The sequence below is a fragment of the Leopardus geoffroyi genome, chromosome A1 (genome assembly GCF_018350155.1).
Source record: "Leopardus geoffroyi isolate Oge1 chromosome A1, O.geoffroyi_Oge1_pat1.0, whole genome shotgun sequence".
Lineage (NCBI taxonomy): Eukaryota > Metazoa > Chordata > Mammalia > Carnivora > Felidae > Leopardus > Leopardus geoffroyi.
The window spans coordinates 5,465,979-5,481,506 of NC_059326.1; the positions used below are offsets into that span (position 1 = coordinate 5,465,979).

At 45.8% G+C, this 15,528-nt stretch overlaps 1 protein-coding gene across 12 annotated transcripts in view; it reads left to right on the forward strand.

Moving 5' to 3' along the window:
* ATP8A2 (ATPase phospholipid transporting 8A2) overlaps window positions 1-15,528 on the forward strand; it is a 641,066-nt gene that overhangs the window by 367,329 nt on the left and 258,209 nt on the right. For all 12 annotated transcript variants that reach the window (XM_045459237.1, XM_045459162.1, XM_045459073.1 and 9 more), the window contains one exon: window positions 11,149-11,332. In XM_045459237.1, the coding sequence (XP_045315193.1) occupies window positions 11,149-11,332 (184 nt within the window). The remainder of the gene's footprint in view (window positions 1-11,148; window positions 11,333-15,528) is intronic.

Here is a 15,528-nt window from a genome sequence, read left to right on the forward strand (position 1 = left end):
GTTACAGTTTGGCTTATTTCTCGGGTTGGTAATCTGGTGACCTTTGCGACAGGTGACAGGTGAAGGGCAGGTCTAATTAAAATCAGTCTATTAAGCATCTCGGTCGTCATTTATTTTTAGTGGTGCATGAGCTCATGATGTGTTGGCCCTGAAGGAGCTATAAGCTTGCTCTGAAATGTCAAAACTCAAAGCCTTCTCAGCTTTCCTCTCGGTTCTATTTCCTGTTCCCACTATCCCCACAGCAAAGGCCAGGCACGCTGTTTTGAAATACTAGTGAAATTTGCAGTGGAGAACAGTAAATGTATGTTAACCCCAAGGAAGGCAGACACTCCTGAGAGAGTTTGGGGGGCTTTAATAAAGCATTTCAAGGAAGCAGAGTATCGAATTAATGCTTTTTGTGCTAAAAACATTAAGGTATTTAAATGTGTTATTCTAATCCCTGCTTCAGCCTGGGAACAGAAGGATCTAATATCTCTTATTTAAATCCCAGCCTTCCTAGTCTGGGCCCTTCTTTTCAGCCTAGCACAGGAAGACACAGGCTATAGCCAGTTGACTTCAGTGAATATAAACCTGTGTGTAATTCACAACGTACGACCTATTAAAATTTTATATCAAATGTGGCTGCCCGGATCTTAACATATTCTGTATTGTTTAGTGGAGATGTTAGGTTTTCAGAAGCTAGACTCCTGTCTGAGCACCACTTTAATTGCTCTGTTTCCTGGACACGCAATAAAATTGTCATGGACGCAAGTACAGATGCATAAATCCTGAACCCCCAAGCAGGGGATACTTATTTCAAAGCGAGCCCTTTCTGGTTGTGGAGTAAACTGATCTGGGGCAGACAGGGTGTCCTCCCTTTCTCCAGAGCCACTCTGAAAGCCTCAGCTGCACGGGCAGCATTTATGGCCAAAGCACAGGATCAGGTTATAAGGTTTTTGTTCGGTGAATAAAGAATATCAGGTTCCCTCACGACTCACAACTGTAGGATGGCTGGTCTCTACCTCCTAGGCTGGGAGGAAGAGAACGCTCACAGGACAGTGAAGGCAGTCCGCAGTCAAGTAGTAATTAAGATCAGTGGTAAATATATCGCCCTGTCCCCAGATCACTCATTAGGGTTTTTTCCGCCTTTAAAATTCTTGTTTGTCGAGAAGTTTTTTTTAGATTTTGGAATCAAGATTGGGGGCCATAGAAGGGTGACTTCAGGTGACTAGACTATTTAGTCATAACATTATTCATGTTGAAACTCTGGGTCATGCATCCAACGTGAAAGTGCAGAATACTTTGATTAAGATACTGGCAAGATTGTTTATCAGAGTTTGATACTAAAAGGAGAATCAAGACCACGTTTTGTACACTGTGTTTGTATGTGTGGTGTGTGTGTGTGTGTGTGTGTGTGTACGCACGGAACACTGAGATAATCAGCAACCCCTTTAAGCTTTAGAATTAAACACTGGAGGAGTTAAATGAACTTTTTAAGCAAGGAGACTACTAGTAGTAATTGTTAATATATTGTTATAGTGGCAAATTTATATAAATAGCATTTTTAAAAAGCTCTCACCTTGTCTCTCAATTCCAGGCCTGCCTGGCTGCCCCTCCTGAGGAGAGGGGCAAGGAGAGAGTGTGAAGGAGGGCTCATCTCCTGTTTCTGGAAGTCGAAGTCTATTCTGGAGGTGGAAACATTTAGCCTTAGTATTTTTGAAAAAACGAATACTTATACCATGTCGAAAAGAGTCTTTGTACTTTTAGGATGCTTTGGAGATTTTAAGCTTTCTGCAGTTTAAATTTAATATATGCCCGAACATGTGTGTTAAATTCCTAAACTGACTGGGGCATCTGGGTGGCTCAGTCGGTTGAGCTTCGGACTCTTGATTTCGGCTGAGGTCACGATCTCACGGTTCGTGAGTTCGAGCCCTGTGTCGGGCTCTGCACTGATGGTGCGGAGCCTGCTTGGGATTCTCTCTCCCTCCTTCTCTCTGTGCCCTTCCCCACTCACTCTGTCTCTCTGTCTCTGTCTCTCTTTCTCTCTCTCAAAATAAAAAAACTTAAAAAAAATTTACATTCCTAAAATGACTGTATATCTTGCACCACCAACATATACGGCAAGATGATAGCACAGCTACCTGTTTTTGGCCTCACGTGGCACAGTCAGACTTGTCACATTGTGCCAGTAGCCTGCATTCAACCTTCAGTGTACCTGAAGGGGGGACAACCTCCATACAGGGAACGTTATCAAAACATCTCCAAATAAGCGATGCCTCCTGAGCTCTCCGATTAGCGGCTCGGCAGATCCTGTGACCATATCGGCCTGTATTTCTCAAGGGTGGCTGGATCAGGTGAGGGCTCATAGTTATTTCATGCAGATTTGTATCACCAATCATGAGATCTAGGTCGATCATTTTATTCAACCAGCAAGTTAAATGCTTACTGTACTGGGTACTGTGTTCAAAAGTTGTTAATAGGGCAAAGGTCTGGAGGAATTGGGGCTCGCGAGAGAGTATGATTTCAGACCGAAATCACCATGCAAGGAGCAGATACGTGGCGAGGTGCTTAAACACAGACTTCGTTCGGATGGTTTGCATCGCCCGACATCCCCGAGACCGCTCGAAAAGACCCAGTAAGCCAGTTTGTGCTAAGCCCTCAAAGTGCTGACGCAGGATGATACTCAGGGGCTTACCGTTGGCTTCTCATAGAGCATTCGGATCGAGACAGCAGGCTTCTGGGTTAGCCCTTCCCAGGAGAGCCCTGTGTGAAGCCAAGGATGGTTGCCCTGCTACATGTCATTAAGAGCTGTCGCAAAAAGCCTCTAATGAGCCTATAACGTTTTTAAGGCTGTTAGTAGAAAGCAGAATCAAGAGCACTGGCATGTTTGGCCAGGAAGTTGGCAAGAAGTGCCCACTGGCATAGTGTTCAGGAGAAGTGGGGTGTTTTGAACTCCTCTCCACGGGCGATGGAATTAGATCTCGCAGAGGTGCACAGTTGCTTTTGTACTTCTTCTAGTCTCTCCGTCTGTGAGTAGGAGTACTCTTTCAGGATTATACACTGGTAGCATGTTCCCATTTATATGGAAGTTGATGTACTTTTAAGTAGAACTGTATTTTTCCTATTATTCATAATTACGGTTAGAGAGATAATTAGTCCTAGAACCATGATTTTGGTAGGTAGTCACCATTTATTGAATGTCCACTGGGTTAGCATGTGGGGTGGGGGATGGAGAGGGAAGGATGGAAAAGAAGGAAAAGGTGAAATTGAGGGAGACAAATACATGCCCCATAATGGTAAAATCATTACACTGGATACACTGAGTTTACTTTAAGAGAGATACCCGCTAAATAGTTCTGGGATCAATTCTTTTTTTTTTTTTTTAACTTTTTTTTTTTTTTTTTTTTAAAGTTTATTTATTTTTGGGACAGAGAGAGACAGAGCATGAACGGGGGAGGGGCAGAGAGAGAGGGAGACACAGAATCAGAAACAGGCTCCAGGCTCTGAGCCATCAGCCCAGAGCCCGACGCGGGGCTCGAACTCACGGACCGCGAGATCGTGACCTGGCTGAAGTCGGATGCTTAACCGACTGCGCCACCCAGGCGCCCCTTTAACTTTTTTTTTAATTAATATATTTGTTTTTGAAAGAGAGAGAACACAGAAGGGGCAGAGAGAGAGAGAGAATGAGAATGAATCCCAAGCAGGCTCTGTACCATCAGTATGGAGCCTGATGTCGGGCTTGAACTCAAACCGTGAGATCCTGACTTCAGCCAAAGTCGGACGCCTAACCAACTGAGCCACCCCGATGCCGCCTGGGATCAGTTCTTGAAACGTTGGTGTCCGTGATGTTCCTGCTTGTGGTTTGTCATCCTCTCTGCTCTTTTATGAGGCAGCTCTTTTATAAGGTTGGGGGAAACGACAGTAACTTCAGTCATACAGCATTTTGTAGGAAACCGCGTCTTTGATATTGCCACGGTGTGGTCCGAAATTTTTAAGGATGGAGAGAAATCCTTCCACAGGAGGGCCTCCATATAACACCTCAGATGTGGGGGGGAAATGCTAGGGTAGGTGGAACCCTTCGCCACCAAAGCTGCCGAAGCCGGACACGCTCATCCCTGAAAGTCTGTGAATGTTGCTCATTTAGAACTAGGTCTATGGTGCTACCCTATGCAACCCATTATCTCACGGATGGTATTTTTTCTCTATACGCACTCCTTCTGCTTTTGAGAACATGCTCCGCTCTAGTCCCAACCCTATGAGGCTGCCCCTTGGTCAGGCAATGAATTTTTGCAATAAAACCTGAACTGCGTTTTCAGTTACGTCTTTGTGAGGTGCCATCTCTCATGGCTTCCTCCTGTAGAAGATAGCTCTTTTCTATGTGTACGTTCAAAAAAATTTTTTTTAATGTTTCTTTCTTTTTGAAGGAGAGAGAGAGACAGAGAGAGAGACAGAGTGTGAGCAGGGGAGGGGCAGAGAGAGAGGGAGACATAAGAATCCGAACCAGGCGCCAGGCTCCAAGCTGTCAGTGAGGCTCGAACTCACGGGCTGTGAGATCATGACCTAAGCCGAAGTTGGATGTGGATGCTTAACTGACTGAGCAACCCGGGTGCCCCTCTGTGTGTACATTTTTATAATAAGGGAGCACTTGAGTCTAATTGAGAGTGCCTGAGTGAGTTTAAATGTCACTTCTTTGTGCCTATACGTAAACTGACCTCAGGTACCTACTGGGTCTGCCCAGACACACCCTCTTGCCCCGCCCTTCCCCTGCAGCCTCTCATATCTGTCCCTCTGCTCTAGGGACTGTCCCAAGCTGCCAACGTTATTTGCTTTTGGAGCTAGGGGCTACGATCAGATGCACTAAGAACTGAGACATGAGGGGCGCCTGGGTGGCGCAGTCGGTTAAGCGTCCGACTTCAGCCAGGTCACGATCTCGCGGTCCGTGAGTTCGAGCCCCGCGTCGGGCTCTGGGCTGATGGCTCAGAGCCTGGAGCCTGTTTCCGATTCTGTGTCTCCCTCTCTCTCTGCCCCTCCCCCGTTCATACTCTGTCTCTCTCTGTCCCCAAAATAAATAAACGTTGAAAAAAAAAAAAGAACTGAGACATGAGATTAAATTTGAGAGAGTCACACATTTTGGGTCAGAGCACAGAGATAGAATGTTCCAGAAGGGGACAGCTTTCCAGGAGGCCTGGACAACTGGTCCTGTATCAAGTGCACTAAATGCATCTAAGGAACAAACAGAGGTCAGGATGCATATTGGTCAGCCAGGGAGGCCCTTATTAAATAGACACATAGGATAGTTCAATTGTTTTTAGATTTTAGACACTTTTTTTTTTTTTTAATTTCAAAGAGAGAAAATGTCGGAGTGGGGTTGAAGGGCAGAGGGAGAGAGAGAGAAAATCTCAAGCAGGCTTCATGCTCAGCATGGAGCCCAACGCAGGGCTCAATCCCAGGACCCTGGGACCACGACCCAAACCAAAATCAAGAGGCAGACGTTCAACCAACTGAGCCACCCAGGCACCCCTAGATTTTAGGTTTCTATGTTAGGTGTTCGTGTATCTACAAACAGATTTGTTTTTTTAAGATGTCGCAATTTTTGAAACTTTTAAGATTACTGACTGCTATAAGAAATAAGGTGTAATATTTTAATGTTTTTTAATGAAAGTTTCATAAGGATGTTATCTTTAAATTAATAGGGAAAATGGACATTTTCACAAATTAAATCACAGATGTTGGTCTCTGTGACATTAAAAACAACTTACAAAGTCCTCTAGACCAAATTTTGGTTAGTATTTCCTCCCTCTCACCCTCTTATGTGAGACGCTCAGATTGGAAGACTATTTTAAACGACATTCCAACCCTAGTTTGTACTTACTAGTTGAGGGCTAAAAGCAAAGAAGAGGGCCCCTGAATGGCTCAGTGGTTAAGTGTCTGACTTTTGGTTTGGGCTCAAGTCACGATCTCATGGTTTGTGAGTTTGAGCCCCACATCCGGCTCTGTGCTGACAGTGCTTGGGATCCTCTCTGCCCCTCCCTGGCATGCTGTCTCTCTCAAAATAAACAAATAAACTTTAAAAAAAAAGCATAGAAGAACATACAAAGCTTGAAAGAAGGGGATGAGATTCAGTGTTCCTGCTAATTGTTAAATGTCACCTTCTGAAACTTTTACACGTATCTTCTGCTTTGGAAATGTAAGCCCAGCTAATTAAAACATTTGAACAAGAGAGATCTTGTGATCTTGTCCAGGTCAGTGTTGCCTACTTTGGTGTTGTCCAGAGGCAAGCAACATCACCATCACCTGGGAGCTTGTTAAATGCACACTTGTGCATCAGAACCTGTATTTTTACAAGCTCTCCAAGTGATTCTGATGCTCACTTAAAATTTGACACTCATTGACCTAGGCCAGTGGCTTCAAACTTCGTTTTCTGTCATAGGGACTATACAGAATAACTAAATTTAAGAGTCCAATTAGTAAATGTGCTTAGTGAATCTGGTTAATGAGTAAGTGTTGAAGTTCTCTTGGGTGCCCCTGGGTGGATGGAGTTTCTTGCAACTCGCCTGGCTGAGCTGAGCTCAGTTTGCAAATCAGTAATAGAGATTCACCCCACTTTACAAATGAGATCTCTGGGCTCTAAGAAGGAAGGGATTTGTTTAAACTTGCTCAGACGATATTGCAAAGCAGAATTTAGAAACTTGTTTTGAGACCAGGGCTTTTGTAGATCAGATAAATTAATGCATGATCATTAATTCTAGAAAAGCAGTTACCAAAGGTACTACTTAAGCATCATAGTTGAAATAACTTTAGAAAGTACATTTTAAAGTTTCAGGAACACATATCCCATGAAATTAGATACTCCAGGATACTGAATTTTTTTAAGTCTCCAAAGGAAAACTTATTTTTTATTTTAGAATCTATCGTGTTCGCCAAAAAAGTAGGTAGAATATCTCTCCAGTTGATTAAAGATCTTTGATTTTATGTTTTTATTCACAAGGCACTAAAGTAGTTATAGAACTGTCCCAAGTGCCTAGCTTAGCTCAGATGTGGCCTGGAATTCTTATTTTATGGGTTGAATGTACTATATGCTGGGAAGTGTGGCATGTGATTCCAGCTTACAAATTAAGATTAAAAAAGGAGCTGGTTTGTGCTTCGTGGCAACTTGGCGTACTAAAACACTACGTATGACCGAGGCGTAATGGTGCCTATTCCGTTTTGTAGAAATTAGCTGTTTGACATCTGTTTTGAACCCCTCGTGTGTGCTAGAATTATATTTTCTCAAGGCATCGCAGCCGAGGGCATAATAAATCCTTGATGAGAATTTCATGCTTCTAAAATGCTGGGATATGACTCAGTTTATATATCCCAGTCAGGTTTTCTCTTTATTCTTGCTTTTTTGGGAAAACACAGCTTTGGACTTGCATAGATTTTGCTCGAAGCCATCGGAATCATGACTCAACTCGTCTGAGATTCAAATCCCACACTGGCAAATGTAGTGAGTGGGTTTGACTTGCTACTTGGCTCTTGTTGGTTGGCTTACTGCTAAACCCAATAATGAGAAAACACCTTAAAAATATTTTTTAATGTTTATTTATTTTTGAGAGAGAGAGAGACTGCGCGCGCGTAAGCAGGGGAGGGGCAGAGAAGAAGGGAGACACAAAATCCCAAGCAGGCTCCAGGCTCTGAGCTGTAGCACAGAGCCCGATGCAGGGCTCGAACCCACGAGCTGTGAGATCATGACCTGAGCCAAAGTTGGACACTTAACCGACTGAGCTACCCAGACGCCCCAAGAAAAAAAACACCTTTAACCTCAGAAAACCACGGACTTGTTTAGTGGCTTCCCTATTTGGCCACCACAACCCATCCAGCCTCCCACCACACATGTTCTTGTGGTTGAGCTTTCTGCCCTGCAGAGTCCCCTTTTGCCCCAATACCCCCTTTTACTCTGAATCACTCCAGGTCAGCTGGAGACCAACTTACTCGATGACTTGGGTGGCAAGGAAGATTCTCAAGTCATCGTAGCCCCAGACTCCCCAGGGCTGTGTGTCTGTCCCATGTGCTCCTGTACAGAAGACGAGTTCGAGATTAAATGATAGTGGAGTTTCACTTCAGTGAGTGAATGAATGTATTTGAAGAGCCAGTGATGTAATCATGGAGAGGAGTGATCAATGCAGAGGCTCCCAGGCTCCCTGCGTTCGCAGAACTGTAGTGTCTCAGTGATTGCTTTGCAAAGCCCCTAGGCCAAGAAAGAACATTGAATACATTGAGCAGTTTCTAACTACGAGGAAGGTAAGGTCAAACAATGAAAGAAGTAATTATGTTCTAACAACTTAGTAGACGTCCGAAACAATCACGGACATAGCTGGAAAAAAATAATACTTTATCTCACCCTTACTAACCATAACCACTCACCGATGCTCTGGTGTGGGGCATCTGTTGAGCCTTGGACAACTTCTCAAACCTCGAAGAAAGCATGGATGTTTCAGCCCTCACATCCTATTTCACATTGATTTCTGCTTTTTATCACAGCAGCCGTGAAAACTCGGCTTCACAAAGATACGTCATAAAAAGGAATGTAGCATGATCTAATATTGGAACTGTGAGCTCCTTCGAGCTAGTGTTTCGTGCGACTACCTGAGGGATATTTCTGGTTTTCCCTTGAAAATCCATAACTTCCCACTGCAGCACTGCAGGGCCCTTACAGGGAACCATGGGTTGGATGGTGTCCCGTTCTCAGACGTGTCCGATTTTTTCTAGCAATTGAAGTTTTGCAGGTGGGGTAGGAGATAACATTTGTCTCACACAGCAAATGTGTGATTTCACATAAATATATCAACCATCTCATGAGGTAGGCTGTTCTCATTTTCCCCATTTCATTGATGGGAAGACAAGGACTCAGAATTACTTCTTCTGTGTAAATAGTATGGGGAACAGTTATTTAACTTTGAATCCCACATTGGTGTCTCCATACCATATATGACCTCTGCTTCTGTTGAGCTTAGAGAAGAAATGGGAAATCAGAGTCGTGTAGCAGATGAGAATTGTGGGGCTGTGTCTGCCGATCAGGAGCTTAATGGGAGAGGTACGTCAAGGTCAGCCCTTGGCTCTAAGTAGCCCTTGCACAAATGTGGAAGGAAGAGCTACAGTTTACATCTCTGTCCGTTAACGTTGCTTCCAGTAATTTCCCATTAGGCTACATTAAAGTAAGTCTAGGAGCACCTGGGTGGCGCAGTCGGTTAAGTGTCCGACTTCAGCCAGGTCACGATCTCGCGGTCCGTGAGTTCGAGCCCCGCGTCAGGCTCTGGGCTGATGGCTCAGAGCCTGGAGCCTGTTTCCGATTCTGTGTCTCCCTCTCTCTCTGCCCCTCCCCCGTTCATGCTCTGTCTCTCTCTGTCCCAAAAATAAGTAAAGGTTGAAAAAAAAAATTAAAAAAAAAAATAAATAAGTAAGTGTAGCATTTGCTACCAGGGAGATGGGGATTCTGTTCCGTTCTGCTCGTAGCTGTCTGGAAGATCATACTTGGAAGCTATTTTTAAGTTCTGAAGCGTGTCTGTTAAACACTGGGTGAGGGACCTGGGACTGTTGAGCTCGTAGCCACTGAACTGTGGGAGGAAGGAAGTGATGGATGTCTCTCTAGTTCAGCCTTCCTGACATTTGAAAGATGAGTTCTACCTGTTCTAGCCTAACCCAAAGGACAGAATTAGTGCTTTTAGGTTATCAACCACAAAAAAGTAGCAGTAATGGTTTTTTGGTGGTTGCAGTTGCCCTAGGAGGCAATAAGCTCCCGTTATCGAAAGTCACTGTGAGAATGATTAAAGAGATAGTAGATTGTACAACATGGCTCCTAAAAGCCTTTCAACCCACAGATTCTGTTTTTCTAATTTGCTAATTTCCATTCCTTTGAGCTCAGGCTCCCAGGGTACCTGTGCTTTAAGTTCAGTTTGCTGTCTCACCAGGCACAGAATGGTCTCTGTGTTGGTAGAATTAAATGTAAGGTAAATTGTAAGTTTTCCGTTGGAAACAGGTATTCTGGAGGTCAGAGGCCATATGAGAAGTCATAGATGTACTGAGAAAGTCCTTGCGTGTCTGTTCTAGCTTACAAGTACCATGCGTATGTGGGTGCAGCCAGTATACCTCTGGGAGACCCAGACAGGCCTTTTACTCTGTGTGTGTGTGTGTGTGTGTGTGTGTGTGTGTGTGTGTGTGTGCGCGTGCGCGACACACACACGCCATTCGGGAGTTTACCCATGAATTTTTTTTTCACCCAAAGTGACTCTCAGCTTACCAGTTCAGAATTTAAAATAAATCAGTCCCGAGGTACTAATAGTTTTACCATGTCGTCGTATTATCTGGTCTTACACTCTGAACAAATACTTCGTTATAATGAACTTTGCTGTGCTTTAGAGCCCGTAGATTTACATTGGGTCTTCTTCCCAGATGATTTGAGGGCTTATAAGAAATAGCCCCCATCCTTCGATTCCTTGCGGAAACAGCCCATCTTCCTGCAAAGGCTGCCTTACCTTTGGGCTTTGGGCTGTGCTCCTGCACAGTTCAGCTTTGGTAGTCCTTTCCCGGTCACCGCCACCCCCCACTTCTTAAATCCTTGTGCTTTGGCTGCCCTTCAGACACTGCCTCCATTTCTGAGGTGGAGAAGGGAAAGGCTTTCTTCTCCCTTACCCTCATCCTCTTTGTGCACTTCTCAAGCCATGCCAATTTTCTTTCCCTTCTGTGAAAGCCGATGTTACAGACAGTTCCCTTGCCAGCCCTGGGTTGTGCATGATGTACAGCAAAGCAAAAATGGGGTCTGTGCTAGTTTTCTGATTTATTTGGAAGACATTTCCTAAGACCTCTGTATCCTGCTTCCCTGCCTTTATCGTTCGGCGGGGGGACACATGTGCCCCTGAGGAGTTTGCACGTATGGTTACCACCGCGCAGAGCGATTACAAACAGGCTGTGTTTTCAGTTAGTTTTGACTTGTGTATTTCATCTGTGAAGTTGGCAACTACTTGAAAGCCACAAGCTACTGTTTTCTGAAAGCTTCTTTGCACATGAGCATAAAACGTATGTATTGGATTTGGAAATTGTCCAATAACTGCCCTTTTAATGCAGCTCAATGTAGATTACAGCTGTTTCCTCTGGAAAGACGCATCCAGTCATCACTTCTTTCTTCTCTTCCAGAGTGTCTCCTCTGCAGAAGTCTGAGATAGTGGACGTGGTTAAGAAGCGGGTAAAGGCCATTACCCTTGCCATCGGGGACGGTGCCAACGACGTTGGGATGATCCAGACCGCTCACGTGGGTGTGGGGATCAGCGGGAATGAAGGCATGCAGGCGACCAACAACTCGGATTATGCCATCGCGCAGGTCAGAGGCGCGTTGACCAGCTGTCCCGTCCCGTTGGCAGAGGTATCAGCCGGGCATGAAGGCCTGGTTGGTGCTCGACCTCGGTCCAGCCCTAAGAACCCTGCCCCCTCTTTTGAGGTTGTGTCTAGACAAAATCGCCAGAGTATTTGCATTTCCCTGTGGTCTTGCTCTTGTGCGGTTTGAGGGTCCTGTGCTGCGGGTTGTTGTGGTTGTCGCGGTTGTATTTGTCAGCGGCGAGGTTGGCCGAGCTCTCTGTCCTCCAGACGAGGCATCGTCCCTGACGGATAGGTCTCGGGTCCTGCTGATGAGAGCCTCTCACCCTCAACTCCCACATCGGCTGCCTGTCCTGGTCCTGTTCCTTATGGCATCCCTTGCTAAAGGATGGCCGTGCTCATAACATTAATTCTCTACCGTCCCCATCCCAGAGTCTCTCCTCTTTTCAGAAGGCGCTAGAACACTCTCTCATCAGGCATTGAAAGTCAGGGGAAAGCAGTGATTTACAACCGCCAGCCACCCTTCTCTATGGCCATAACCAGGGTGCTGCCCAGACCCGCTGCTCTGAGATGAACCCACGGTCAACAGCAAACAGCCTCTCGCTGCCAGACCAAGTGCAGCCCGTTCCTCTCTGGATCCCATGTTGCCCACAGAGGGGCCCAGTGTTCTTTGTAGTTACTGAACGGATGACCTGACAATGAGAGAAATGTCTGCCCCTCAGAGAGAGCCAGAACCTGAAGGAAAATAGCCAACCGCCTCACCCTAGGTATGACAGATCTAGATCATTTGCCCCCCTTGATCATCCAGAAAATCTAGACCTCACAATGGACACCGATCATGGCCTCCTGTCTACAGGTTACAGTAACTTGTGATAAAACGCCTGCGCGTTTGGTGGTTAGCCAGTGTTTTGTCATTTCAAGTATGTGTTAACCTTAATCACGTGAACACAAGTAATAGTGGCGTTTTCTCCCTTCAAGCTGAAACTGGGGGCTGCGTATACAATGTGAAAGAGCTTCCGACGCCCCCAGGGCTGCAGGCTGGTCCTGCGCAGCTTGGGGGCTCTCCCTCCCCGGAGCGGGGTTCTAGAGCATTAGATCACCTCTCAGACTCCCTCCCGGCTCGTGGTTCTGCAGACACAGGGAGGAATTTACAAAATCCTCCTGGCTCTGGAAAGCCCACGAAATCAGTCTTGTTTCTCTGTTGCTTTCAAATAAATCCTCAAGGTGATTGCTAAAGTTGGTAGGGGAAGGAATTCTGATTTTCCAGGTGGGAACACTGGGGCTCCTTCCCATTAGGTGACCTGCCTCGGGTCCGAGCACCGGGGGTCAGAGAACACCAGACCTGCACGTGACCTTGGGGACCAGTCCCGCACACCTGCCCGTTCACTTTCCCGAGTCCACCACTCCGAGGCCTGTGAGACTCCCGCTTCCTGTAGTCTGTCAGCAACTGTAGATGTTATACACCCCAGCATTATTAAATACTTGAGTTATGGCATCATGTGGCTGGAAGGGATCTTTAGAGGTTTCCTAGGAGTTCCAGGCAAATATTTGCCTGTCTTTTTCTTTAAAATGTCTGGGGAAGGGAGATTCCATGACCTGCTTTATTGAAACTGCATACTAATAGGCTGTGGGATCTGGAGCAGTGATTGCTCTCTTCAAGTTGACAGCATGAACGCAGGGTAGGGAGGAGAGAGAGAGAGAGAGAGCGAGAAAGAGAGTGAGTGAGTGAGTGAGTTAGGGGTCTCCTTCCCCTTCCAGTGTCATAGCCACTGCCAAAGGAACTGATGCACGGCCCCATGTGTCTGTGGGTCTTTGTTTCTCCTGTCCGTGGTCCTGCCCATGCCTGGGGAGGGGTCCTGCTGCTTCAGGGTAGCCTTCCTCCTGGCCTTACACCTTCCCCACCCGACACTGTGCCTCGGCCGCTTCAGTCCGAAGTTGGAGATGCCACAATTTTATGAGTCCCGTTGCCCCTAGTGAAATGATAAACGTCTCTGGCAGAAGTTAACATCGTGTGCTTTGTCTTTTCATTTCACGTGGATGAATACGCTTTTGATCGGATCTTTGAGGAAGTGCCCCGGAAGGTTGTATACCGAAGGAAGAAAATGTGGCTCGCAGGCTTGTCCTTGGGAAGAACGATGAAAGAGGCCAAGCTCTGGTTCTACCTCCTTTCCGCCCGCCTGTGCTTTTATCCTCAGAGGCAGCTGCTGGGACTCACGGCCCCCCCTGTGCTGCTGCCTTGCCCCTGGGCACTCTGTGCTGGCGACTGTAGCCCTCGGCTGCCCGTTCTCCTCAGGAGAGGATCCTTCCTGCCCCCAACGTTCTTAGCGTCTTTTGAGCGACCTCATGAAAATAGCATTTTGATTTAGGGTGTGTGTGTGTGTGTGTGTGTGTGTGTGTGTGTGTATGTATGTATATGTGTGTATATATATATATATATTTCCTGAAAACAGATCATTGTAGCGCTACACTTGAGTCATTCCGGATGACTCTAGCAGATGTTCTCTGTGCCCACCGAAGTTTAGCATCAGGGGGTCCAGGTCAAATGCAAACTTCCTTTTTATTTGTTTAGCCAGTTATTTTATGATTCCCCAATCCCCCTTGGAATCCTTAATGAGCTTTTATGGGGAGTTTTATTTTTCCATATGAACCTACTCCTGCCATTTTGAAGTGGCCATTTAGCTTTTGGAGTACGTAGTTGAATGACCGCCCTACCCCCATCTCCTGGAACAACTCATGAAATGTGATGTCGTGTCAGATCTTTAGGGCTAATGGAACCTATTGTGTGGTTTCCTCTGGAAACAGAATGGTTTTGTTTTGAAATACTGCATTTCCAGTCAGAAATTTTCTTTTCTACAGTTAAATTTAATGTCAAAAGTAATCAGAAATAGGCAGTTTGCCATATCGAAAGAATTTTTTTTGCACGCATCACTTTTTTTCTACTTACAAAATGTTTATTTTGAGAAAGAGAGAGTGCACACAAGCAGGGGACGGGCAGAGTGAAAGGGAGAGAGAGAATCCCAAGCAGGCTCCACGCTGTCAGCACAGAACCCCATGTGGGGCTCAGTCTCACAAACCATGAGATCATGAGCTGAAATCAAGAGTCATATGCTTATCTGACTGAGCCACCCAGGTGCCACTCTACTTTTGTAAATTGAAATTCGAGTTAGTTAACATATAGTGTAGTATTGGTTTCAGGAGTAGAATTTAGCGATTCATCACTTAGATGTATCACCCGGTGCTCATCCCAACAGGTGCCCTCCTGAATGCCCCTCACCCATTTAGCCCATCCCCCCACCCACTACCCCTCCGCAGCCCTCAGTTTGTTACCTAGATATAAGAGTCTGTCTCCCTCTCTGTTTTTATCTTATTTTTCCTTCCCTTCCCTTCCTCTATGTTCATCTGTTTTGTCTCTTAAATTCCACATGAGTGAAATCATACGATATTTGTCTTTCTCTGGTTTATCTTGCTTAGCATAATACACTCTAGTTCCATCCATGTTGTTGCAAATGGCAAGATTGCATTCTTTTCTATGTCCGAGTAATACTCCATTGGTAACATATACACCACATCTTCCTTATCCATTCAGTTGATGGACATTTGTGCTCTTTCCATAATTTGGCTATTGTTGATAGAGCTGCTATAAACATTGGGGTGCTTGTGCCCCCTTTGAATCAGCACTTTTGTATCCTTTTTTTTTTTTCAACGTTTTATTTATTTTTGGGACAGAGAGAGACAGAGCATGAACGGGGGAGGGGCAGAGAGAGAGGGAGACACAGAATCGGAAACAGGCTCCAGGCTCTGAGCCGTCAGCCCAGAGCCCGACGCGGGGCTCGAACTCACGGACCGTGAGATCGTGACCTGGCTGAAGTCGGACGCTTAACCGACTGCGCCACCCAGGCGCCCCTGTATCCTTTGGATAAATACCTAGTAGTGCAAATCGCTGGGTCATAGGGTAGTTCTATTTTTAACTTTTTGAGGGACCTCCACACTGTTTTCCAGAGTGGCCGCACCAGTTTGCATTCCCACCAGCAGGGCAGGAGGGTTTCCCTTTCTCCATATCCTTGCCAGCATCTGTCGTTTCTTGAGTTTCTAACGTTTGTGGATATTCTCAATATAGCCTGATGATCTCTCTTAGGAGAGTGAGCCTGAGGACGACGACGACCCTGTGACTTGGAGTGGGTAATTGAGGGTGTAGTTCAAGGC